The following is a 25,162-nucleotide window of genomic DNA, read 5'->3' as shown; positions in this document are numbered from 1 at the left end:
CCCCACGGGTGTTCCTGTCTCCACCCCCCCCCCCAATGCTGGCTTTTTATATGGGGTCTGGAGAGTCAACTCAGGCCTCCAGTTTGCACTTTCTCCCTAACTGTATTTTGTGTTCTCTCTCTCTCTCTCTCTTTCTCTGTGTAACAGCTCTGGCTGTCCTGGATCTCTCTGTAGCCCTGGTTGGTCTTGAACTCACAGAGATCTGCCTGCCTCTGCCTCCTGAGTGCTGGGATTAAAAGTGCGTGCTACTATACTCAGCTTTTGTTTTTTTAAACAGGGTTTCATGCAGCCTAGACATGAAACTTGCTATACTGCTGATGATGACTTTGAACTTTTGACCCTCTGGTCTCTATCTCCCACATGCTAGAACTATGTGTCACCGCACCCAGGCTTGTATTTTTAAATCATGTGTACACGGGTGCTGGACTGACTTTAAGGGCCCATGCATGCTACCACTGAGCTGTATCCTTAACCCATTATTGAACTTTTTAAGGAACCACACTTTGCCTAATCTTAAGGTACAACTGGGTGTTTGCTGACACTGTAACCTCTGGCTGCTAGTTCTGGAGGTGGGTTCACAGAAAGGAACTTTTAGTAAGTGCATTAGTTGAGATACGGGCAGGCTTAGGAAATGATGACTTGCTAGTTTTGAAGTATATCCTAGGGAGCCAGCCACTTCTCTTTCTACTTTATAGGAGAGTCTGGGGGATAAAAGGAGAGGTCTTGCCCAGATGAGCCAGTCCTTCAGCATTGCTAGCCAGCTTTCCACCCCAGACCTCCACACCCTATCAGTGTAAACTGTAAGGACAAGATCTCTCAGGCCTCACGGCCACTCACTTGGCGTCTCTGGGCTGTCTGGCTTCTGAGCTCTGGCCCTCAGCATTTGGGCCACAGGCAGGGCCTCTGGAGAGTGTGGCTCTTCTTCATCCCAGTCATCCCACAGAGCTGGGCTCATGAAACTCAGTTTGCTGCTCCCAGGAGAGGCATCCTGGGAAGCCTCTTGGGACTCTCTCAGGGCACCACAGCTTCCTCGGATGGGGGTGGTGCCCAGGAGCTCTGGGGAGTGGCAGTCACCACTACGCAGAGCCTTCTGGGACTGATGGCTGGGACTGCTTGTGGTCAGGGGGCCAGTCCGCTCCAGATTCAAGTGGTCAATTGGAATTGGGGAGAGGGGCTCCTCCTGCCAACAGTGGTCACCCATGGGAAGCGGGGGGTCACCATCTAGCACAGGGCTGCTGCTTCCCTGATGAGAAGCCACCTCCTGCTCGTCATCACTGTCCCCAACTTCGACCACTTCATCAGCTGCAGCCTGGTTGGGCAGGCATGGCCTGGGTGATGAGTGTTTCTGGGGCCACCTGGTAAAATCGGGGGCAGGACATGATGGCTGTAAAGACGAGCGCTTGTGGCACGTGGGGTGCACACGGGAAGGGCTTCCGTAGGCCTGTCTTCCGCTCTCAGAAGTTCTTTGAGGAGCAGGCAGTTTATGCGGCATGATCACTGGGAACTGGACTGCTTCCTGCACAGCCCTGCGTTCTATGGGGGAAGGCCCGGGCGTGTGCTCCATAGTCTCATCTGATGGGCTCCTGGTCTGAAGGCTTAGGATTTGGGTCTGTGAGGAGCAATCACGGCTCTTGCAGGCCCCCGGAGTAGCAGGCACCAGCCAGGAGGTGTCTGTAGTGCTCTCCTCATCTAGACTGTTCTTCCGGCTGCAGAACAACCAGGGGGCCTCTCTGCTTCCCAGAGAGGACTGGTTTCCCGGCTGCCCCTCCTCTTCCTTCTGCAGCCTGGCTTCTCTCTTTGGGGGGCTCTGGAAATGTTCTTGCTCTTCATCAACATCAATGACTGAAAACAGCTCAGAGGACTTGGGGCTAACTTCTAGAGCTTTCCTTCCTTCTGGGGACTCTTGAGGAACTAACTTTGTCTTGGTGTGCTCTAGTTCCAGCTCCTCGTCTGAATCTAGTAAAAGGATAATCTCGTCCTCTTTCTTTACATGATGCAGAGGATCCTGGGTCCTGGGACTCAAGGGATCAGGTACCGACTGGGTCAGGTCAATGGGTGGAGACTTTGCCGGGGAAATCAGGATGCTCCGATTTCTGCGTCCAGACATGGAACTACCTCGTTTACCTCTCTGGTGGCTTGGTTCCTTCAGGAATGTAAGAATGCTACTGTCCCTTCTCTGCTTAGCTGGTGTAACTGGAGACAGTGAGCTTGGGGATGCCACCTTGGAAATGCCACTGCGGGACTGGGACACTGACGGGGACAAATCGCTTGTGTGATACAGGGGACGCCGTGACTGGCTGGGACCTCCACCTCCAGGAGGCTGTGACAGGAGGAAGCAGGGTGCCTGCTCCTCAGCGGGGGGAGGGGCCACCTCTGCCTCCCTGTCACCAACAGTGTCACTCTGCTCTTCATGATCAGCTGTTACTTTTGAGAGTTCAGATGGTTCTCTCTGAGTTGATGCAAAGAGCTGTTTGTAGTCATGGGCCTTGGCTGGGTGCAAAGGTGAGCACTCTTTCCTCCTCACCCGCTGGCTCTCAGAAGGGCTACAGGAGCCGGGCTGGCCAGCTGCCTCCCTTAGTGCCTCCTGGGTCCCTGCCTTCCCTGCCCAGTCTGAGTGCCGGCCCTGGGGCGGAATGGAATCTCTCTCATTTTCCCAGAAGATGGGCCCAGGTGACTCCATTTGTTCTGTCCGCCTGTCACTCTGGGCACCTGCCAGGGAAGGCTCAGAAACAGGACTGTCCTCCCTGAGCTGGTTAGTGTCCTCATCTGTGTCTGCCATGCTCCCCCCCTGGAGAAGCTTCCTCTGAGTGGCTGCGAACTCATAAATTTCCTCCATTTCTGCTTCATTCACGGTTTCTCTGTCTTCTTCACAGACTTCAGGTTTCCACAAAGTCTCTGCTTCCTCCTCCTCGTCTACCCACACTGACCTCAGGAGTTCTTGGAAATTCTCTGCTCTGCTTTCACAGTTCTCATTTTCCTTCTCCTCCTCTTCCTCTCCCTCCAAGTCTGTCATGATGGGCACTTGTTCACACAGGTGAGCAAGGTCACTCATACCAAACCTGCAAGAGGAGACACTATATTATCACTGCTCGGTACAGGACACCTGCTGCACCTGGGACTGGGGGCCAGAGCAGATTTCAGAAGAGGAACACGGACTGTCACTTGTGGCCTCAGTTTCCCCTCGCTCAGGAATACACTCGGTCATACCTCTAGCTGGCACCTGGGGTGCTGACGGAGTGAAGGTGTGTAGGGCTGACCGGCGACCTCAGCAGCGCAACCAGGTAGCACTGAGAGTCACTCGGCCCCTGGGTCTGAGAGAGACCGCAGCAGACCACCTATCGGAAGGCTCTGGAACCCGGTCAGCTGAGCTGTTCCTTTCCCAAAGGCACTGGAAGAGTTACACAGCCTGGGATGGGTGAGGCTTTACCCTGGAGATTTGAGGAAGCGTGCCTGCCTGGTGCAGGTGACTCCTATGGGGACAATCGAGGAGCTACATGCTATGTCTGTGTCTGAGGTGCTGCCCTCTCACCATGCCAAGTATAATTCTCCCCCCCCCCAGCTCTTCACACCCCTGCAAGTGTCCATTCTAGCCAATTGTCGTGTGCTGCTCAGAGTTTGGGCTGCTATAAACTTGGGATTAAAAGATACAGTGAAATTTTGACGGGCTCAGCCCTGACCTTTGGACAACCCTGCCTTGACCTGTCAGTCTCCCAATCCATGTCACCAACTCCAAAGGCTGTGGAGTATGAGGAAAGTACAATGCCAACCTTAGGGCTAGGGAACGCAGGTCAGGAGCTAGGCTGGGAGGCATGTCAGTGTCTGCCATGTAGAGATAGTTCAGAAAGGCCTGGGTGGCCTCAGAGCTCACATCATTCAGCAGGATGCGCTGGGTCAGATCCCCATCCTCCACAGCAGAGAAGCCTTCAGAGTTTACCTGAAGGCAGGCAAACACAGAAGACTTATTATAACCTGGAGTGAACAATGGTCCATCTTTAGCCTCTCAGACAGCCTGAGATTCTGGGGGTGGGGGGCAGTCTTGTGTATTTTCTTAGCCAGATTCTGTAGTCTGGACCTTTGTTTCCAAAATCCTGTGGGGATGGATGTTTAAGGAATAGGTTAGTTCCACTTGACAGGTGTTTCATGTGCTCTAGGCATGTCTCACTTGGGCCCGTGGGTTGCATGAGTCCCAGGATAGAGATGAATATGGCCCACTACATTTGCAGATGAAAATACCACACTGCAGGATTAAAGGCTGGACACTCCTGTGTCTAGAATTGTCTGACAAAGAATGAGTGATCTGCGGGATTCCTACGTGGTGGCTTAAGCTTGTAATCTCAGCACTTAGGAGACAGAGGCAAAAGGGTCCCAAGGTCTAACAGAGAGAGAGAGAGAGAGAGAGAGAGAGAGAGAGAGAGAGAGAGGGAGAGAGAGATTGGGAGAGTCCACAATGATGCAAGTACTAGCAGAGGAAGAAGGAAAACTTTCTTTCTGGAAAAAAAGGGAGGGAGAGGAGGTGAAGGCCGCCAGCACCCTGTGTACTTACATGCTGAATAAGAAGTGGACATCGGGCATAGAGAACAAACTTGTGGGCATAAAAAACCTCTCCGCTGTCAATCTGGAACTGGACATCACTTAGGTGTGGATTGTTGACCATTGCCCCAAAGTCAGATACCAGCAACCCTAGAGAGGTGAGCTGTAACAGGAGGAGAAAAAGAACTGTCAGTCCCCTCGTGGCTTTCCGAACTGCCCATGATGGGGTGCTACAGGGCCAGAACCATGCTTTCCTCTCCAGGATGTGCACATACAAGGGACGAGGTTCCATCTCTGGGTTACATTGAGGACGGTGGTGGCGCACGCCTTTAATCCCAGCACTTGGGAGGCAGAGGCAGGCGGATCTCTGTGAATTTGAGGCCAGCCTGGTCTACAGAGCAAGATCCAGGAAAGGCGCAAAGCCACACAGAGAAACCCTGTCTCAAAAAAACAAAACAAAAAAACAAAAAAACAAAAAAACAAAAAAAAAGACCTCATCAAACCAGAATGGCAAATGCTAGTTTCTTTCTCAGGTTCCCTATAACAGTGTGTGTTCCCTGACCTATGGTAGGAGGGACAGTGGTTGATAAAGATGTCCTCACAGCCCCTAAGCACTGCATGTACACACCAGGATGCCTGGTTCTCAGAGTAGCCTGGTGAAAAAGACCAGGACCCTGAGCCCAAGCTCTTCAGGAACCCAATACTTCCTAGCTACATGCAGGGACATCATCAAGACGGTCCTCTGCATAAAGGTGTTATGGAATAACACCCACTTTATGGAATACCATCTTCCAAGGCCATTCATTACCAACAGAGTATACTGGGTTGTTAGCTGGAGCCCACTCCATAATCCATACACAGAAGGGGCACAGTGGGTTCCTCATGAATGACAGAAATCACCGGAAACAAGCACACAGAACAGATGCCTGGATGTGGCAGTCACGCAGGGTGGCAGTGATCTCTGGACTTATCATCAAAGCTGGCTCTGAGAACTGGCGGCTGAGGAAACCCACCATGTCCAAGAGGAGCAATGACCCAGGAGGGGAGACAGGAGGCCTGGGACTCGCAGCTCCAGCAAGGGTTGTCAAGGTATATCACTTGGGAAACAAACCACAGAGCCAGGGCAGCCTGGCAAGTGAACTTGCAGAACACAAGTCTTCACACTTACTGAGGCGTGGTCACTCCTCTGAAGGGTCTTCTTAGATGGCAGGACAAATCCAGTCAATGGAAGGCTGCTGGGTCCCAAGTCCAACCCTGAGAGGAGGATTTACAGATTAAAGGGGTGTCACCTCCCAAGCAGGCAGTGTCAACCCTACCCTTGGCTGGACATGTTATTTGAGGGTATCGTCACTTAAAGTAACCCTCCCCCAGTTATGTCTACCATCTCCCTAACAGGGAAGTAGAAGGATTGTAAAACAGACAAGATTAGCCCAGGAAGCTCTGTCTGGGCTAGTTTAAGGAAGACTGTGAGACACAAATGTTCTTGAGGAAAACACGAAAAACACCTTCAACTACATTCTCCACTGGACTGGGATGAGCACGGAGCCTCCCAGCAGCCCACGTACTAGTCCCAGCCCCTCAGACTGCATAGGCAGACCCACCACCCCACCCAGTGTCTCACCTGCGGGTACTCCCAGACTGCGGGGCCCTGGGCTGGCACTCATCCCCTCCACGGCCAAGTCCACGAGATTTTGAAGAGCTTGGTGCTCCCTCTGACTGGAGGACAGCAACTGGCTCTCGGGGCTGGGGCTCACAGGAGGGCTGCTGTGGGAGGCAGGTGGCCTTTGTGTACTTGGCTCTCGCTGTTTGGGCAGTGATAGCTCATGTTCCTGAAAGAAGTTAAAAAGCTAGTGACTGTTATTGTCAACGACACTCTGCCGCAGCCACCCTCCACATTCACAGCTACATCTAAAACTGCAGACCGGACAGGGCCTCAGGGGGCCAGGAGCAGCCCCAGAAACCCGCAGGGTTGGCAGCTTCTGTCAGGGCTCAGGTCTACCTGATGCCTCCCAGTGTGCAGAAGAAGGGTCCCCTGGAGCTGGTGGCCCACTTCATGTCATTTAAATGACCATGGCTGGAGAGCACCAATGCAGGACCACCTTTAGCCAACTGTCTGAAGTATGCATTCAGGACCTAGGTTCCAAGGCTATCTCAGACGGTTTACTAGCTGGGCAGGAGTGGGCCTGAACTTCACATTTGAAATAAGCTTTCCAGGAATGTGCTAAATTTGGGGGGGCCAAAGTCCTTTTCCTTAGCAGAAGTGCCACTGAGTTGCTACAGAGAGACATGAGGAACAGCCAATGCCTCTGCTGCGTCCTCCCTGTTCTACTCACTGGACTTCTCCTCACGCAGCCCCGCTAACTGGTTGCATTTCCAGATCACCTACCTCTTTTTACCTAGCCCATGTGTCAGGAGGAGCAGGGCTCACCTCGGGAGGCCGTCGGGACACAGGTGGAGGAACCAGGCCTGCTGTGTAGAAGGACTCCTCAGCCCGGGCTCCTGTGAGGGCACTGCACTCCCACAGGAAATTCCGCTTTCCGGCAGGCAGCTGCAGACGCCAGCCGGCATGCTCCAATTCTTCCTTTAAAATCTTGCTGGCAGGAAGTGGTGGGGTGCAGGACAGTTCCACTTCCTCTGATAGGAGCTGGGCGACACGATCCTCAATCTGTCTACTTGTGGTCTCGGAGTCCTGGGTTAACAACTGTGGGGGACACACCGGGGGTCTCTTCCTGCGACTTTTCTTCTCTAGAGATAAACAGAAGCGACTCAGTCAGAAGTGCTCCGACCGCTCATCCCAGCAGCTGCCCAACTCTCAAGCAGCAGCCGGGCACCACGCTCTCCCCAGGCCTCTGCTCCAGCCACATGTACCTGCTCCTAGCCTTATCTTCTCAGAAAAAGCATTTTCCAGTCTGAGCGGGGGCACCGGTGGACACTGCTCCATCTCAGAGCGAGACAGAGCCATGGCCACCAGCAGATCTTCAGATGGAGCCTCGGGCTTATTGACCTTCCACCTCTTCTGTGGCTCCTTCTTGGTGGCTCCTTTCCGTTTCAAACCTCCAACGTGGTTGCTGAAGTTAAAAGATAGCCACAGAGAAAGGTCAGCAAGTGCCTCTGATTCCGGGCCTCTTCTGTCTTACAGGAAACAGGAGAGATGGACGTGTCTGCCCCACTGCAGTGAGCCAACAGTCACCTGGGCTTTCACTGTCCATTCTATCCCTTGTGAGCTCATTCATCCAAACCCAGAGAGTCAGCACAGTCCATGCACGGGGGGCCTGGGTTCTTTCTTGGCCATCAGATGTGGCTAAACCCTCGTAGTCTATAGCTCCAAGTAGGCTCTCTGTAGCCAACAAGTTCCGCCCATTGAAACTTCAGATGCCCCCAAGGCAGTCCTGGCCCCAACAGATCCTTCACCTCCTTCAGAACTACAGCAGCACCTCTATCCAAGGCCCCAAAGACAAGGCCCCCAGACTCTGCTGCCGCCAAGCAGCTGTCCTGAGAGCTGGCGGCTCTGCCTTCCACAAGGCTTGTGCACAGGCCTCTCTGGCTGGAAAGGAAACCCTAAGCAGCTGGGCTAGGAGGAGCAGGGAGCAACTCCGAGCCTGCCCTGCAGCCGCTGTCACAGCTCAGGCTCCTGCCAAAGCTCATGCTCTCCCTACCCCGGGAAAGTCGCAGACTCTTAGGTGTGGCCTTGAAAGATGTAAACAATCCCTAACTCAGCCAACCATAGGCAAGAGAGAGGCGTGCCAGCCAGCAGCCGGAAGTAGGCACGAAGAACAGTGCTGATGCTGCACCCAATGCCACAGGCAGGCTTGGGCTCGGAGGAAGCAAGTAAGGAGTGTGGAGGGCAAGAAGACACTCAGACCAGCATGGTGCTCTAGCATGAAATGCTGAATATTCCAAAGTCCAAATACCTCAGCTTGGTCTCAGCAGAGGAACATTCAAAGCGCCCTTAGGGAAGGTCCAAAGTTCCTTGAGGATGTTCAATTCCCTTAACCTTCTACTCACCAGCCTTCTAGAAGGACCCATGTACATGTAGTATACATGTTTAGTCTGTGAGACAAGCAATAGATTAGATGTTTAAGGTCTCAAGGTTTCCTGCCCTACAATTCTAGTATGGATAAACTGAATGTAGGTAGACTCCCTGGCTTGGAGAACCTCCTCTGCCCGCTGTGATCTCAGCTGTGGCCCAGCCCAGCAACTGATAACTCATGTGCAAGGCAGTGACTAGGATAAACAGCTTCCCACAGAAGCCTGGTGCCCACGCTACCTCCATTCCCTGTGAAGTTGGGGTCAATCTGGATGTACTCAGCTCAGGGACAGGGAACAGGGCTGACACTCTTGCTTGCATGCTTGGCATCTGCATGCTGAGGACTGCTCCCCGGCTGTTAGGGGAGCCTCCCATTTTAATATATAAGCATTCCTTCGTGCAATTAAAAAACACATTCTTAGTTAGGGGAAAGAGTGGGGGGTGAATATGAACAAAAAACATGGTATGGGATTCTCACGGAGTAGTATATAGTCTTACAGTTCTGCCTAGTCAACTTTTTGAACCGGGCTGAATAATTGGACATTTAATCGTATGAAAATGAAGCTGCACTAAGATAGAAACCTGCTGCACTGGTTGGCAGGTATGGCCATGCTATCCCTCCATACTCGATCAGAGAAATGGAACTCTTCGGTGCTTCAGTGTGAAGCTCTCTTCCCAGAGCATTCACTTACGCCCTTTGCTAACCCTGCTCCAGCCCCACCTCTGGCCTCTCCATTAACCAACATCTATCTGTTGCTGGTTGTGGCTGAGCATATTAAGCCAAGTGTCTTAATTTCTTCTTCTGCACATCAGTCCCCTGAGGATGCCATACTTTACTGTTAAATATCTGAGTGGTTATATGCCGAAATATTGTCCAATAACTCATTCTGTTTGTTTGTAAAGACGCCAGTGTTCCTGTCTTTCTGACATTTAAATAAAAGCAAAGCATATGGAATCATAGCACTGGAATCAGAGGTTACCTATTGCAACTGAGAAAACAAAACAAAATAAACTCAAGGTACAAAAGAAAAAAAAAAGAAAGAAACCTGCTGCACAAGCAAGACAGGGAAGTGAAGCAAATACCAAAATTCTGAGATGCTCTAGAGCGGTCACTGCAGGATATGGGACTCGCAACATGGAAGGAAGGCCCTCAAGGAAGCAGTGGCAATTCTCAGCATGGGTGGCCCCATATGCATGCAAAATCCTTGTGCTCTTTAATCCTTTCTCGACTGTGTCCAGTGTCCTTAAATGTCTCATGCCAGAATCCACGAGAGAGCTAGTTCTCTTCAACACTATAAAAAGCTTTTCAGCGAAAGCCTAACTGGAGTGAAAATCCCATTATTCGGTTTCTTCATCTGTCTTACCTGGGTACCGGAGGGCTGCTGCCCACCTCGGGCTGAGCTGTCTGTAGCCTCACAGCCTGGAGCAGGAGCTGGGGACACACTTCCATCTTCACTGCGCACTGCTTCAGATGACTGATTCGGCTCTTGGAGGTGAGGAACGGTTTACCACATATTGGGCAGTCAGGGATCTGAGGTGCAGCAGGCCTCAGTGCCTTTTCTGCCTCATCAAGACACCTGCAGGAAGTCAGTAAATACAGAACAACCCTCTCAAGTAACATGGACTATAGCAAATGCTTGCTCTACATCGACATGTAAACATTCCCCAAAAGCCGATCCCCTCACACCTGCATGTCTCCTGGCAGTCAGCCTCAGACACTAACTTTAGGTATGTGTTAGCAAAGGTGTCTAAAGAATGGAGGGCGGTCAACACAGACTACCTACAATCCAGCAATTTCACTCCCGAGTATAAGCCCCGAGGAAATGAAAACACGAATTCAAACACAGCCATGAAACACATGTCCACAGACAGCAGCTCGACTGTGAAACCCACAAAGTGGAAACCCACGTGTCTGGCGGTGGATGAAAGAGTGAATATGTGTTCTACCCCATTAAAAAGATGCTGTTGGGACATGACACACTGACACACAGCACAGAGATGAGCTCTGAAAACACGGGTAAGTGGAGGGTGGACACAAAAGGACAAGTACTGTGTGATCCCACGTGAGTGCCCCGGAAGCAGTTGTCAGGAGACTGAGGAAGGGGACAGCACACAGTGACCTGCAAGGGGAAGGATGTTCCCTATGGAGGAGGTGGAAGTAATCCAGAACCGAGGGTGGGGGCAGGCGCACGAAAGCCAAGCCTTGTGCCCTTCAAGTGGACGGAACATCCTGAGGCTTCTAGAAAGAAGGGTACGCTAGTGACACTGAGGTGCTGTCCTCATGCAAGGCATCAACATTCCCACTGGAGGTGACCTGGATTGGTCACTGACACACAGCAAGGGACGCCCTTGCTGCTCCTACCTGTTCACATGCTGCTCCCTCCGGGTCACATTCATTGCTGAGAGGTTTTTCTGACACATTTGGCAGAAGAACAGCCCCTTCTCCTCCAAGCTGTCATGATGTGAAGACGCTTCTTCCCTTCTGAACTCCTGCTCCAAGGCCAGGGCCACAGCAGCATCGCTGTCTGCGGCAGGGAGCCTGGGCTTATACTCTGTGGAGAAGCACCCAGGGCCATGACAACAGCCAGGCTCCATGACCTCTTACCCTGCTATCTTGTCTACAGCAGAGGATCATGGGCACTAGGCAAAGCACAAAGAAACTAAAACCCAGCACCACTCTGCAAGCCCATTTACAGGGGCACCGCCCAGGAGAGTGTGGGCACTGGGCAGGGCACTCTTGGAACAGCTCTTTCCATATGTTACTGTCATACAGGTTACCTGAAGCTTGTCAAAATGCAGGCTTTGCTGTGCCGAATCCAGCTTGGGACTCTGCATGTCTAATGTCGACGACCCCTTACTAAGTGTAAAAGAGTCAGGGTTAAGTCTCCTAGTAGCAGCTGACCAAAGGATGGAGTGATTCTGGCCTTGAGACAGTTCAAAAGGTGGCCTGTGATATTTCTGAACAGACCCCTGGACTCACAAAGAAGGTGCCCTGGGAACTTCACAACTCTCAAGCCCTTGAATATTACTTCATTATGCCACTCTTGTCACAAGCTCGAAAACCAGCACATCTTCATTTCGGTGCCTTATTTCTTTTGTGAGGTTAGAGATCAAAGCCCAGGGCTCCACATATGAGAAACCACTGAGCTACAGCCCAGCCCCAGCTCCTCCTTTTCCTAAACAGAGATGGTGTGTATTACTTCCTGCCACCACATATCATAAGGACAGATGACTCAACGAGACATCCAATCATTGTGCCTGAGAATCCTTAGGGCTCTCAAAGTGAAGGCAGCAAATACGGGACCCAGAGATCCCATTGTTAATTAGCTGTGGATCCCCCATTAGTGTTTCTTCCTAATCCTTTACTTTTGAGCACACATGCATGTGCAGGTGTATGCATGTATGTGGGGGGAGGGGCACAGGTTGATACTGGGTGTCTTCCTTGATCGCTGTTCACTTAGTTTACTGGGGGCAGGGTTTCTTCTGAACCTGGAGCTCATCAGTTCAGCTAATCTAGCTAGCGAGTTAGCCCCAGGGATCTCCTGTGTCTGTCTCCCGAGCCCTGGATTACAGGTGGGCCTCATACATGCTCAGCTTTCATGTGGGTGCTGAAGATCCAACTCCGGTCCCTGTGCTTGTGTCAAGCACTCTATCCCTTGATAGAACCCCTTCTTTTCCTTCTGTACACATTCATCAGAGATGAAGATCAATGCTGCTTACAGGATCACCTGACATTACGAGCCAACAGGAACACAAAATCACAGCCCCTTTCAAGAGTGGATGCCAAGCTGTTTAACCCCGAGCTGGCCAGACCTCCGATTCCCTTACAGTGCCCTATAATACAAGGGACAGGGGAAGTGCTGTGGGATGTCTTTCTGCATGCTGTGAATATGTGTTGCTCTCACTGGTTGATAAATAGAGCTGTGTGGCCAATGGTGATGCAGAATAAGGTTAGGTGGGACATTCCAACTGAAGACAGAGATGAAGAAGTGGAGTGAGAGAGATGCCAGCCCACTGCCCAAAGAGCAACAAGATGCCAGCAGACTGACAACACCATGGCCACGTGGCAACACATAGATTAATAGATATGGGTTAATTTAAGATGTAATAGCTAGCTAGTAAGAAGCCCAAGCCATAGACCAAACAGTTTATAATATTAAGCTTCTGAGTAATTATTTACAAGTGGCCACAGGACTGTGAACTGGTGGGAGGGACACAGAAGAGCTTCTGGCTACAGAGAAGAGATGAAAGGATGCCATAAACAAATAACCAAGCAAATCCAAAATGTGGCAAATTATGAGCCCATTAACTGGTCTGGACTTTTCAAAAGTTAATGTAAAAAAAACCTTGAGAACTATTCTACAATCTGAACTAAAGAGATTTTATTCAGAGCTGGGTATGACATTCAAGCCTATAATACTAGTATCAGGGATGGGGTTAGCAGCAGAAGGACTAATGCTGGGGTGTCGTTCTGTGTGCTGTGACTGTGTTGCTCTGATTGGTTAATAAATAAAACGCTGATTGGCCAGTTGCCAGGCAGGAAGTATAGTATAAGCGGGATAAGCAGAGAGGAGACTTCTGGGAGGAGGAAGGCTGAGTCAGGAGATGCTGCCAGCCACCGCTGCCATGAAAAACAAGGTGTAAGGATACTGGTAAGTCACAAGCCACATGGCAAGGTATAGATTTATAGAAATGGGTTAATTTAAGATATAAGAACTAGTTAGCAAAAAGCCTGCCATGGCCATACAGTTTATAAGTCATGTAAGTATTTTACTTGGGTCTGAGTGGCTGCAGGAGCTGGGTGGACACAGGAAAACTCCAACTACAAATGGTACCCAACGTGGGGCAAGAGTTTCCACCTAAAACCTGAGAAAGAAGATTCTAAAATGGAGCTAAAAACAGTTTCCTATTTGTCTCTCTCAAGTTAGCCATAGCCTGCAGGCTTGAGCTACTCTATGGCAGGTTTGTGGTGTGCAGGCTTGACCTACAGCATGGCGGGAATGAGGCATCTGCAAGCCACACATTACACTGTGTGGTCGCTTTAGCCTTTGCTAGTACAGACATTAAAAAAAAAAAAAAAGTTTCTGGGCTACACACTGCTTGATAGAAGCATAGACCCACTGCTTCTGAGAGTTTATGGTACACATGGCTTCCAGATCCAGAGCTGGCGGTAAACATACCACCACCATGTTGGGAAGCTGAGGTGGGTGGAGAATACTACAGTTTAAAGCAATAGATTCACAATAAGACAGATTCAGATGGGATAAACCTCTAAATGATTTACAATGTGTGTAAAAATGTACATAGGCTTGAAAGAGAAAAGAAAGTAATATATGCAGTTATATAAAGAAATAGTTTTGATATGTTGCTTTGGAAAGGAGGCTCTGCTTTTGTTTCCACAGAAAGCAAGAGGCTATGGATTTGTTCCAGATTAAGATACATCAGGTATGCCGGGCAGTGATGGCACACACCTTTAATCCCAGCACTTGGGAGGTAGAGGCAGGCAGATCTTTGTGAGTTCGAGGCCAGCCTGGTCTACAGAGCGAGATTCAGGAAAGGCACAAAGCTACACAGAGAAACCCTGTCTCGAAAGACCAAAAAAGAAAAAAAAAAAAAAAGATACATCAGGTTTGTCCAGCCAAGACCCCCTGAAAGGTCTCCGATGACACCATGGCCTAGATGATCCAACATCCAGAATGGTTTCAAGGCAACTGGCTCAGACGATACAGCCTCACGGACTACTCCATAATCCTAAATTTTTCTTTATGTCCCCATAAGAATACAGCGCTCTCATCCAGCAGGAAGTAGTATGAGAAGCTATGCCCAAATTCCCAAATATAGCAAGCTGGCTTTGGAGAAGGAATTGGCTCACTCCTTCTCTAAAACCAAACATATTGCTAAAAGAAAAGGTTGAGAGATTCTTCTGTTCAATATCAAAAGAGCCCTCTGGTGTGGGACAGAGGAAAACCAATATTCTTATTTAAAACAGGTTGATTATAAATATGATCTCTTTCTAAAGAAGAAAAGGGGATAGTATAGGTAGGATAGGATGAAAGGGTAGATTAATGAACCTACTTTTAAAGAGCAACAACTTGTTTAGAAATGTTTTACATTGCTATGGATTTTAGTTTATTGATACAAATATAAAGTTAATTTTGTTATAATATATATTTCTACTTTTGTTTAAGGTATTATGTTTATGTAACTCATTTAAATTTTAATGGATAATTAAATACAGATTAACAATTAGTCTTCTATGATAGTCAAATTTATAGTCATGTTAAGTTTTCTGGGTATACACAGATATATTTCAGATAGGTAGTCTTCAAACACTTCAAAGACCTACAGAATATGGCATTTAAAATGTTTTAAAATTTTAGACTTTCTTGTTTTGATGAGAATTTTTACAACTGTGGCTGGATGTCTTTCATTAGTCTTCCAAGAAGGGCCATTTTACTTTTTTAGAGTTACTTTTTAAAGTCATGAGGTCAACAACTTGGACTACTATGCATGTAAGTGCTAATGCAAATTAAAGCCCAAGTTGACCTCCAGCAGCAGTTCATTCTATGTTGACAGTGAGAAAACACTTTGCCTGTTAGGATACTGTTACTCGTGGACTGAAAAGCTGAAGAAATCCCTCCCCCTATTTTGTTTTTTGCAAAAATCAAGGTATATTCTAGGGTTTCCTGGTTGACCTCAACAGATAAACTGAGATGATAGTCTTAGTTCAGAATTGATCTGAATGTAGATTTACAGTCTACGTGTACATCTGGCTAAGTGAGATCGCTTTCACAGTTCTGCATGTATCCCATCGGCTCCCCATTAGTCACTGAACTCTTAAAACTGGTATTGTAACATTACCACAATGTTTTGCACCAATTTTATAAACTTTACAGTGCAGTATGTGTTCCTTTTCTGAGGCAAACCAAAGGTATATTTCTCAAGGTTCTGCTGCTATCAGCAGCGTTGATGGAGGATTTTTTATACATTTGTAATAGATAGAAATAAACCAGAAAAAAAAAAGAAGAAAAAAAAAAGTGGTGGAGGAAAAGATGAACACTGCAAGAATACTCAAAAGGGCTGAGAGTTGCAAACGCCAAGAATGGCTTTGCATAGTAAATGGAATAGAACAGCTCTGAACTATAGCTTACTTTTCCTGGTTTGGTCTGACAGAATGATTGAATGCTTTTGTACAAAAATCAGAGCCTTAAAAACAAGGATTTGGTGAGATTGTAAAATGGTGTGCCACTTTGGCACAACAGTTTGGTGGTTGGTCAAAATGCAAAACATTGTTACTCTGTTATTCAACAATTCTACCCTTAGGAATATATCCTCAAACTACTGAAAATGTGCACCTATGAAACATGTACATGAAGGTTTACAGCAGTGTGTTGCTAATAGTAAAAAAGTTAAAACAACTCAAATAGCTATCAAATACTGGAGAGAAATAAAATGTGGCTTATTCATACAATAGAATATTATTAAGACATAAAAATGAATGAGAAACTGACAGATTAAATGACTTTGGTGAACCTTCATAATTTCATTTGTAGATCTTTCCATTTCTAATTTATAAATATATTTGGGGTTATAAATTATAAATGTACTACCTCCTGTCAACATTGTATACTTCTATTTGATGATTTCTGTGTCAAACATTATATGGAAATGTTTCCAAGTATTTTCTGTATTAACTGTGAATAAACAGAACAAAATAAATTGCCTGTGATGGAAAAATAAAATTTAAAAAAAAAAAAATTTAGACTTTCTGGACAGTGAAACATGTCTGCTCCTGGCAGCACTGATTTACTTCAGAGAAAAAGATGGGCATTGAAGACACTCTATATGGAGTTTATCTTCTTCTTGGCAAAAATAGCCATTTGAACAAGAAACTGTTCTTGCCTGGACTGCTTGATCAACTGAACATGCAAGACCCATAGGAAGGTGTATGGTGATATTTTATTTGTACTGAAATGTGATTTTAATTTTATGTTAATAAATAAAGCTGCCCTGGGGTCAGAGCTATTAGAGCCATAGCAAGAGCGTGATGGTTAGAAGAGCTAGGTAGATTTCTGTGTGTTCAGGGATACAGCCAGTATTGGAGACATACGCCTTTAAGACCTGGAGGGCGGTACTTACAGGCAGTGATGAGGCAGTCATGTGGTTGGGTTTACAACCAATGAGAAGGCAGAACAGAAAGAGTATTTAAACACAGACAAACAGGAAGTAGCTCTCTCTCGGGGAAGCTAGGAGCACTGCAGGAGGTAAGATTTTATCTCTGAGCTCTGACCTCTCGGCTTTCTCTTTTACATTGGCTCTGTGTTTCTTATTTTAATAAGACGATTGGTTACATCTATAAAAGTGACCACTGAACTTTGCTTGGCAAATGGTCCTTCAGGTTCCTGCTTCGCAGAGGAAACTGCCAGACATTCTACAGGACACAGAGAGAAGTGACTGAGAGACTCTAGGCCTGTGGGCTGAAGACAGATGCCCCAACTTTACAAAGGAACATTATGTGCCTGTCCAGGCTGCCAGCTGTCTCTGTCTACTCTCGCAAGACTTCCAAAAGTTGCTTGCGTCCTTCTCCCATTTCTCAGGTAATATTATATCCTTCTGAGGTCTTTGATGCAGTTGAAGACTAGATAGTTATAATTTCCTTAGTTATAATAAAAGATAAGCTAGATATAAAAACTTAGACTCACAAATGTAAGATAGATAGGATATTTTCTTTAATTTTGCCAAATACAAATAGACTAGATATTATAACTATAATTCTTGCTTGATAATTGTTTTGTTATAGGTAATTTTACTATGTTAAAGTTAAAACTTTCCTTTTTGAAAAAAAGAAAAGGGGAAGTGCTAGGGATGTCTTTCTGTATGCTGTGAATGTGTTGCTCTGATTGACTGATAGATAAAATGCTGATTAGCCAGTAGCCAGGCAGAAAGTATAGTGTAGGCGGGATAAGCAGAGAGGAGACTTCTGGGAGGAGGAAGGTTGAGTCAGGAGATGCTGCCAGCCACCGCTGCCATGAGAAGCAAGATGTAAGGATACCAGTAAGCCACAAGCCACATGGCAAGGTATAGATTAATAGAAATGGGTTAATTTAAAATATAAGGACTAGATAGCAAGAAGTCTGCCACAGCCATATAGTTCATAAGTAATATAAGTCTCTGTGTGTTTTCTTGGGTCTGAGTGGCTGCAGGAGCTGGGTAGACACAGGAAAACTCCAACTACAGATTAACCCTGAGTTAAATTGGTTTACACAGTGAATTCTAGAGATACACAGAAAAATCTTGTTTGAATCCTACCCCAAAAAGACTGTTGGAGCTAAAGCAATACACAACACGTCAACTTTGTTCAGGAAAAAGCAAGCTACAAAAGATAGCTTGGACAACTGGGGAACTGCTATGAAGTTAGATAAAATGATGGAGTTGCGCCTATGTGAGAAAATCTAAGGGTCACACCATCACTGACATCATTAATACATGTAGAGACACAAAATACATAAGGCAGGAGCATTTTGAACTATTTTTAGTTCAAATTAGTTTAATTGCTGCCCAATTCCAGAATCATGAACAAAGTTAATTAAGATGTGAAAAACAAGCTGGGTGGTGGTGGCATACTCATTTAATCCCAGCACTCAGGAGGCAGAGGCAGGCAGAGCTCTCTGAGTTCAAGGCCAGCCTGGTCTACAGAGTGAGCTCCAGGACAGCCAGATCTACTTGAGAAACCAAAAAAAAAAAAAAAAAAAAAAGTGAAAATGTACACGCCAAAAAGTATGCGTATGGCTAAATGTTACAACTGTTAGATCTAGGTAGAGTGCATAAAGCTGCAGTTCTCAACCTGTGCTTCACGACCCCTTTGGAGTTGCAGATCAGATATTTACATTATGATTTGTACCAGTAGCAAAATTAGTTATGAAATAGCAACAAAATAATTTTATGATTGATGGTCACCGCAACATGAGGAACTGCGTTAAAGGGTTGCAGCCTTAGGAAGGTTGAATCCTGGCATACAAGAAGATTTCTTGTAGGTTTTTTGTTATTTTGTTTTGATTTTTGGTGTGTGTGTGTGTGTGTGTGTGTGTGTGTTGCACACATGTGTGGAGGCCAGAGCCAACGTCAGGTGTCTTCTTCCATTGCTTTCGACCTTTCCAGGCATCATTCTGTCTGTCTCTCCAGTGTTAGGATTACTGTGTGCACCACCACGCCCAGCTGTAGATGCTGGGGATTTGAATTCAAGTCCTTGTGCTTACACAGAAAATACTTTACACACTGAGCCATTTTCTCAGCCCCTACTGTGGTTTTAAAAAACAAACAAAAAAAAAAACTTTCTATAAAAAAATTATTTCACAGTAAAAAGTAGGGAGGGGAATGAGAAGGGAGGAAGGAAAGAGGAAACAAGACCATGTGAGAAGCCCAGTAAGAAACTGGGATCTAGAGAGACAGTTCAGCAGGAACGAGTATAGTGGTCTTGCAGAGGACTGGAGTTTGGTGACCAGGTCCCAGGTCAGATAGCTCACAACTGCCTTCAACTCTAGTGCTGGGGGATCCAACATACTCTTCTGTGCTGTAGAACAATCCTTTTGTACACTGTGAAGATTTATCACTCAGACTGGTTTAATAAAGAAGCTGACTGGCCAATAGCTGAACAGGATAAAGTCAGGTAGGAGAGCCAAACTGAGAATGCTGGGACAAAGAAAGCCAGAGCTGGGGAGTCGCCAGCAGACACAGAGAGAAGCAAGATGGGCATGCCATACCAAGAAAAGGCGCCAAGCCACGTGGCAAAGCATAAATAAGACGTACGAGTTAATTTAAATGTAAGAGTTAGCTAGTAACAAGCCTGTGCTACTGGCCAAGCATTTATAATTAATATTAAATTTCTGAGTGGTTATTTGGGAGCAGCTGCTGGCACAGGAAAACTCCACCTACACTTCTGGCCTCCACAGGCATATGCATTTCCATGTACACAGCCCCACACAGACACATACATACGCATAATTAAAAAGAATAAAATAAATTTTATAGGGGCATTCCATCCTTTGGCTAGCTCCAATGAGGTTGTGAGATAAACATCAGACAAAGAACCTGTATACAGAAATGAAGCAAAGAGGGTTTCTTGTTTCCCTTTCTTATACACTGTTTTGTCTTAGAAAGCAGAACATGCTCACCATACCGTTTTCTACCACCATCTCCTCTTGAGGGCTCCTTGGGGCATTTTCTTCCAGTGTGGTCTTTAGGGAAGACTCTTCTGAAGCATGTGTCAAGCGCTCAGGGTTTGCTCTCTTGAACTGCTTCATCCGCTGGAGAACCAGCTCCGAGGCTCTGGGTTGGGAGGGGCTTGGCACACCAGTCGTAGTGAGATGGGATGGGAGGAGCTGGGAGCCGCCATTGGGAGCACTCTCTGGCAAGGAGGAAAATATTCACAGTGTTTATTCTACAGGTTTGACTCAAATTTCCAAAATGTCCTTTTCAGTCAGTTCCGGTTTGACCTGACCTGTATGAACAGGACCTGTCTGTTCACTCGCTATGGTGAGGAGACATGTATCAATGGCAGGAAGGTCCTGGGTTCATCAATGGCTTGTGGTTCACTTGGGCGGGGGGGTGATAAAAATGCTCTCAAGTTAGGTAGTAGTGGCGGTGGTTGCACAACTCTAAATGTACTAAAAACACTAAACTGTACACTTTAAGAGTAAAATTATGTAATATGAGTAATATCTCAATAAAGCTCTTATTAAAGAAATACCAATGGCAAGTGCTTCTCTCTTTCTAGACTGATTCTTTGAGATTCATCTATGGCCTTCCATAGAGACTGAGGAAACCCTGAAGCTACAAGCCTATTTCACACATATGCACGTGCAAATCACGTGGAGCTTTCACCAGCTGCGCAAAGGGAGCATGAGTGCCCAGAATGCCTGGGCAGCACTGCGTATTCCTTCAGTGGTTTCCAGGGGCTCAGACTTTGCCACCACTGCTGAAAGACTCTGCACCTGCACTAGAGAAAACTGTCTTTAGGATAAAGAAGAGAAGGTGAGGAAATCAGAAAACGCATCATACATCATAGGTGCAAGGCTAGTTTTTAGTTCTGTGTGAAGAGGGTATGTCATCCTCATACAGCAGAGGATGCCAAGGGCAACAGGGCAGGGAACTTGAACCTGTAATGCACCCTCTGAAAGCCTCTCTGCCTAACCAAATTGGCTGGCCCATTCCAACTTACCTACCTTAGAATTAATTCACAAAAATACTAACAGCACCATTATTTTTATGCTGACATGACTACTGTCAACCACATAAACATTTATGAAAAACAGAGCACGGAGCATTTTTAAAAAATAATAACCATTTATTTACTTTTATGTGCAGACAGTTGTGAGCTGTCATGTGGGTGCTGGGAATTGAACCTGAGTCCTCTCTGGAAGAACAACAACCAGTGTTCTTAACCACTGAGCCATCTCTCCAGCCCTGAGCACAGAGCTCTTAAACATACTCATAGAAAATTCACAAAGGGACACAGGCATTGGATTGAGCAAATTATGGTCCGAGGGCTATCCATGTTTTTGTAAATTAAGTTTTACTGGAACAAGGCTACACCCATTCACTTCCTATCATCTACATCTGCTTTTTCACCACAGTACCATTATGAACAGGTGACCTCTGTATCTAGGGGAGATAAGTCTAGAAGTCCCTACAAATTTCTAGTCCCTTTTACAAAATATACTATCTGCATTTAACCTGTGTACATCCAGTGTGCTTTAATTCAGCTATAGATTAATATAATACCCAATACACAGCTGTATAAATAGTTGTTAGGGAATAAAAACAAGATAAAAATCAGGACATTTAAGCATAGACTATTTCTTTTCTCAAATGTCGGTCATGTGACAGAGGATAAACCTGCAGATTTGGAACCTCACAAACAAGAAGGACCAATTGTAGTTGCAGCACAAACTATATGATCTATAAAAACAGAGTATTTACTCTCTGGCCTTTTGTTTGAGATAGGATCTCTCTACATAGCCATGGCTGTCCCAGAACTCAATACGTAGACCAGGCTGGTCTCACACTCACAGCCCCTGCCTGCTGAGTGCTGGGATTAGAGGTGTATGCTACCAGGTCTTTACTAGCAAGTTTTCTGAGGCCCGGTTTACAAAAGCACACGTTTCCAGCACCAAATCTGGCAGTGGGCCCTGCTGGTTACCTGTCGGAATGCTCTGTGCTCTTTCACACAACACGAGCTGTGGGCTAGGAGCAAGGACACCTCCCTTCCCGTTCACAGGGAGAGCGGGCTCTCCTGCTTGGGATTTGGGTGCCCCTTGCTTTTTAGTCCTAGAGGCCTGGCTGTCTGTTCGAGGTTTCTTCTCTGAAGGGCCTTGAAGGGCTTTGCTCCTGGTGGCCGTGTGACGGGTTTCTTTCGGTTTGCCTCGTTTCTGAGTGCTGACGGAGGCCTTCCGCTTCTTCCTTTCTCCTGACGCTTCTTTGGTTGCATTTTTTTTCACCCTTTGGAAAAAGCTGGCACAGAGTTCTTTGAAATCATCATCTGACTCATCCATCGTTTGACCCGTTTTAAGGTTTTCAGGTTTGTCTTTAGGAGAGTGAGGATTGATCTGGAAACATGTCCGTAGATGAGAAACTCGTAAGCCTGCTTAGGACTTAACCACACTAGGGCTTCTTCTCTTCTCTCTGATTTACTTGGAGACTTTGCACAACTGTGAACAGGGGACTGTTTGCCTCCCCATAATGACTTAAATATCTTTCTTCAATTTGGACCTGTAGTTAAACATGTTTACGCTTCCCTCTGTTAATGCTCACAAGGGGGAGAGTATGTTGCTGTCCAACTGCTGCTTCTGAGACAGAACACATGTGAACCGATTCTCCACGATCGCCATAGTGATCCAGGGTATCTGTGGAAAACCAAAAGCGTCTAAGTATAATCAGACAGCTATTGCTATTTTATCTCATTTCTTCCAGGAAGGAACAAGAGCATGTAGGGTATGGGGAAGTCTCCAAGGTATAGCCTGGACAGAAGTGTAATTGTCCCACAGTGTGTCCCAGCCCAGAGCACATGACACACAACACATGCACATGTGCACACACACCTAGAAGCCTACCAATGCATTGTCTCTGGCAGAAAAAAAAATGTGTATCTTGAGAGTGTGTTTTTTTACTGAAATTTGGAGAAAAATGTGAAGGCTGACTGCCACTAATAAATGTTCCCCAAGTACAGGGAGCTTGTCTTTCTACAGTGGCCTCGGACTCCAGCTGTCGCTTTATCAGCTGACGGGGCTGTCAGCAAATGCTGCGAAATGACTGAACTAAAGAGATAAAGGGCATGTCCTTGTATACCCAGGAGAGAGAAAAGACCACTCTTTCTGTCCTTGGTCCACAAGAGCTCTCTAAACTGCCTGCAGGTAAAGGTTGGGCCTTATGGGCAGGAGTGTTTACTGGGGCACACAGTGTACTGGGGTTCAAAAGTCAAAACTGAATATGGGTCTGGGGAGAAGGCTCACTGGCTAGGAATGCTGCATAAGCATGGGGACCTGAGTTCACATATCCAGCACCCATGTAAAAAATCCAGGTGTGGTAGCGCTCACTTGTACCCCAGTGCAGGGCAGAGGGGAGGGAGACAGAGGCAGGATGGTTAGCCAGCCTACTTGAAAAACTGCAAGCTCTGGGTTTCAGTGAGAGACCCTGTCTTGAGGGGATTAAGGCAGACAGTGATAAAGCAGAATACCCAACATTCTCATCTGGCCTTTGTACACATGTGCGCGCTGCGCGCACACACACCTCCCTAAATAACCCAACGGCAGAAATCTATTCATTCAAAATTTAGTAATGCAATAATCTTAAAGGAGTTCCCCTGCTCCCTCACATGGGCCCTGCTCCACATTCCGTATTATCACACATGGTTGTCATAGTGACATCTGTCACAGTTTACAATCATTTGCAGTGCATAACACTTATTGGATGCTTGTGTACCAGACACTCTGCCAACTGCTTTTTAAACCTTTAACTCACTTAATCCTTACAGAAATCCTATGTAATGCAATCTACTGTCCTCATCTTTAGATTGAGGAATCAGGCACAAGCAGAGTGGGAAACAGTTTTGAAGTAGCAGGGCAGAGATCCTACACAGTGTGGTTCAGGTTTTAAGAGCCTACATTTTTGTTTACTGAATTATCTGTTAATGAAGTTCAGCACATCCGTTAGATACAAATTTATTTGCTTTGTATTTTCTTTGGTTTGTCTGGTACCCAACTTGTAATAAGTGCTAGGCAACTATCTGTTGAATTCACGAACTTCCAAGAGTTTGATACAGTGGAAGTGGAGAGACAGGGTAGAAGAGAGAGGTCTGCAGGGAGAGAGGTTAGGCACAAGGGTCTGGAACATCAGGATAAAGCAAACTGAATCTTATCATGCTAGATGTGTAAATTTGACACTTCATTAGTGTTGAGTCCCCACATCTCTGATGACAATCGAGTGATGATGTCCCTCTCCGGTAGATGCTCCACCAATATCTGCTAAACGACATAACGGATCCCACCAGGCTGCGAGCTTCCAGAGGGCAAAGGACCCCTGCCTCATCAGCGCCCTACCTGACTGCCAGCTCCCCGCAGGCGTCCGGGGAATGAATGGATCCGGGGGCGGGGCGGACCCTCCCCGCTTACCCCTACTGGAGGCCCAAGGAAGGGGAATGGGGGCCTGCCTGGGGAAACGGCCTGACGGTCCTAAAGCCAGACACACCGTTGGGACAGCCGGGCTGTCCGGTGGCCATAGCACCGTCCCCGGCTCCCTGCGGGCGGGCGCTGCCCCTGTCTGCCGGGCACGGCTCCTGCCACTCCGTCGACGGTCGGCTGAGATCGAGTGGCTGGTGGCGCAGGCTGACGAGACCGACGCCGACCGGCCTCGCACGACACGGGGTACGGCGGGAACTGACAGGCCCCACACCCCCGCCAGGTCACTAGCCCCATGCCCGGGCTCCTCCTACCTCCCGCGCAGCAGCCGCACCTTCTCAACGGAGAGCCGCGGGACTGCGCCTGCGCACCGAGGCTTGCAAGCGGAGAGTGACGAGTGCGCAGGCGCAGAGCCTGCGCGTGCGCGAGACTATGAGTGTGGTGTGAGGGGGCTGAAGAGGGAGAGAGGGTCGTTTCCGGTGTTCTTCCGCAGCTGCGAGCGTTTCCGGACAGCGTGAGGCGGGGCGAGCCCGGGGAGGCGTCTTGCTGGCTGCGCTTTGACAGCGCGCGCTGCACGAATTCTGTTAAGGGCAGTGACTGTCGTGTTCGAAGAAGTGCGGTGGCTGGAGAGGTGGCTCAGCGGTTAAGAGCTGCTCTGCAGGAGGTCCCGAGTTCAATTCCCGGCCACCGCATGGTGGCTCGCGACCATCTGTCCCATGGGATCCTGTGCCCTCTTCTGGTGTGCAAATGCACATGCAGGCAAAACACCCATGCACATCTGTTTATGTGTGTATCTACTACGTACTATTTATGTACTTATCTATTTATGTACAGGGCTTTTATTAAAAAACAGTGTGGTCGCATCCGCTCATGGGGCGCGCAGGCGGCTAAGCGCCAGGTGCAGCCAGAATGCCTGGCTAGTGCAGCCCAGTCG

The 25,162-nt window shown here is 47.5% G+C and overlaps 1 protein-coding gene across 8 annotated transcripts in view; it reads right to left on the bottom strand.

Annotated features, from left to right (window-relative positions):
• The window catches only part of Slx4 (SLX4 structure-specific endonuclease subunit), a 30,690-nt gene extending 6,018 nt beyond the window's left edge, over positions 1–24,672 (bottom strand). For 4 of the 8 annotated variants that reach the window (XM_076577955.1, XM_076577959.1, XM_076577958.1 and 1 more), the window contains exons 1-12: positions 24,543–24,672; positions 21,756–22,458; positions 19,734–19,961; positions 10,920–11,109; positions 9,922–10,134; positions 7,399–7,598; positions 6,959–7,275; positions 6,152–6,359; positions 5,699–5,784; positions 4,544–4,693; positions 3,768–3,934; positions 838–3,059 (exon numbers count right to left, since the gene is read on the bottom strand). In XM_076577955.1, coding sequence (XP_076434070.1) covers positions 838–3,059; positions 3,768–3,934; positions 4,544–4,693; positions 5,699–5,784; positions 6,152–6,359; positions 6,959–7,275; positions 7,399–7,598; positions 9,922–10,134; positions 10,920–11,109; positions 19,734–19,961; positions 21,756–22,107 — 4,333 coding nt within the window. In that variant the 5' untranslated portion in view covers positions 22,108–22,458; positions 24,543–24,672. Of the gene's footprint in view, positions 1–837; positions 3,060–3,767; positions 3,935–4,543; positions 4,694–5,698; positions 5,785–6,151; positions 6,360–6,958; positions 7,276–7,398; positions 7,599–9,921; positions 10,135–10,919; positions 11,110–19,733; positions 19,962–21,755; positions 22,459–24,150 lie in introns of all 8 variants that reach the window. The other 4 variants (XM_076577956.1, XM_076577960.1, XM_076577957.1 and 1 more) reach the window with 3 other exon arrangements.
• Positions 24,673–25,162: the final 490 nt, after the last annotated feature.

The sequence above is a fragment of the Peromyscus maniculatus genome, chromosome 8 (genome assembly GCF_049852395.1).
Source record: "Peromyscus maniculatus bairdii isolate BWxNUB_F1_BW_parent chromosome 8, HU_Pman_BW_mat_3.1, whole genome shotgun sequence".
Taxonomy (NCBI): Eukaryota; Metazoa; Chordata; class Mammalia; order Rodentia; family Cricetidae; genus Peromyscus; species Peromyscus maniculatus.
The sequence above is the reverse complement of the archived record's forward strand: the minus strand, read 5'-3'. Positions and strand labels throughout refer to the sequence as shown.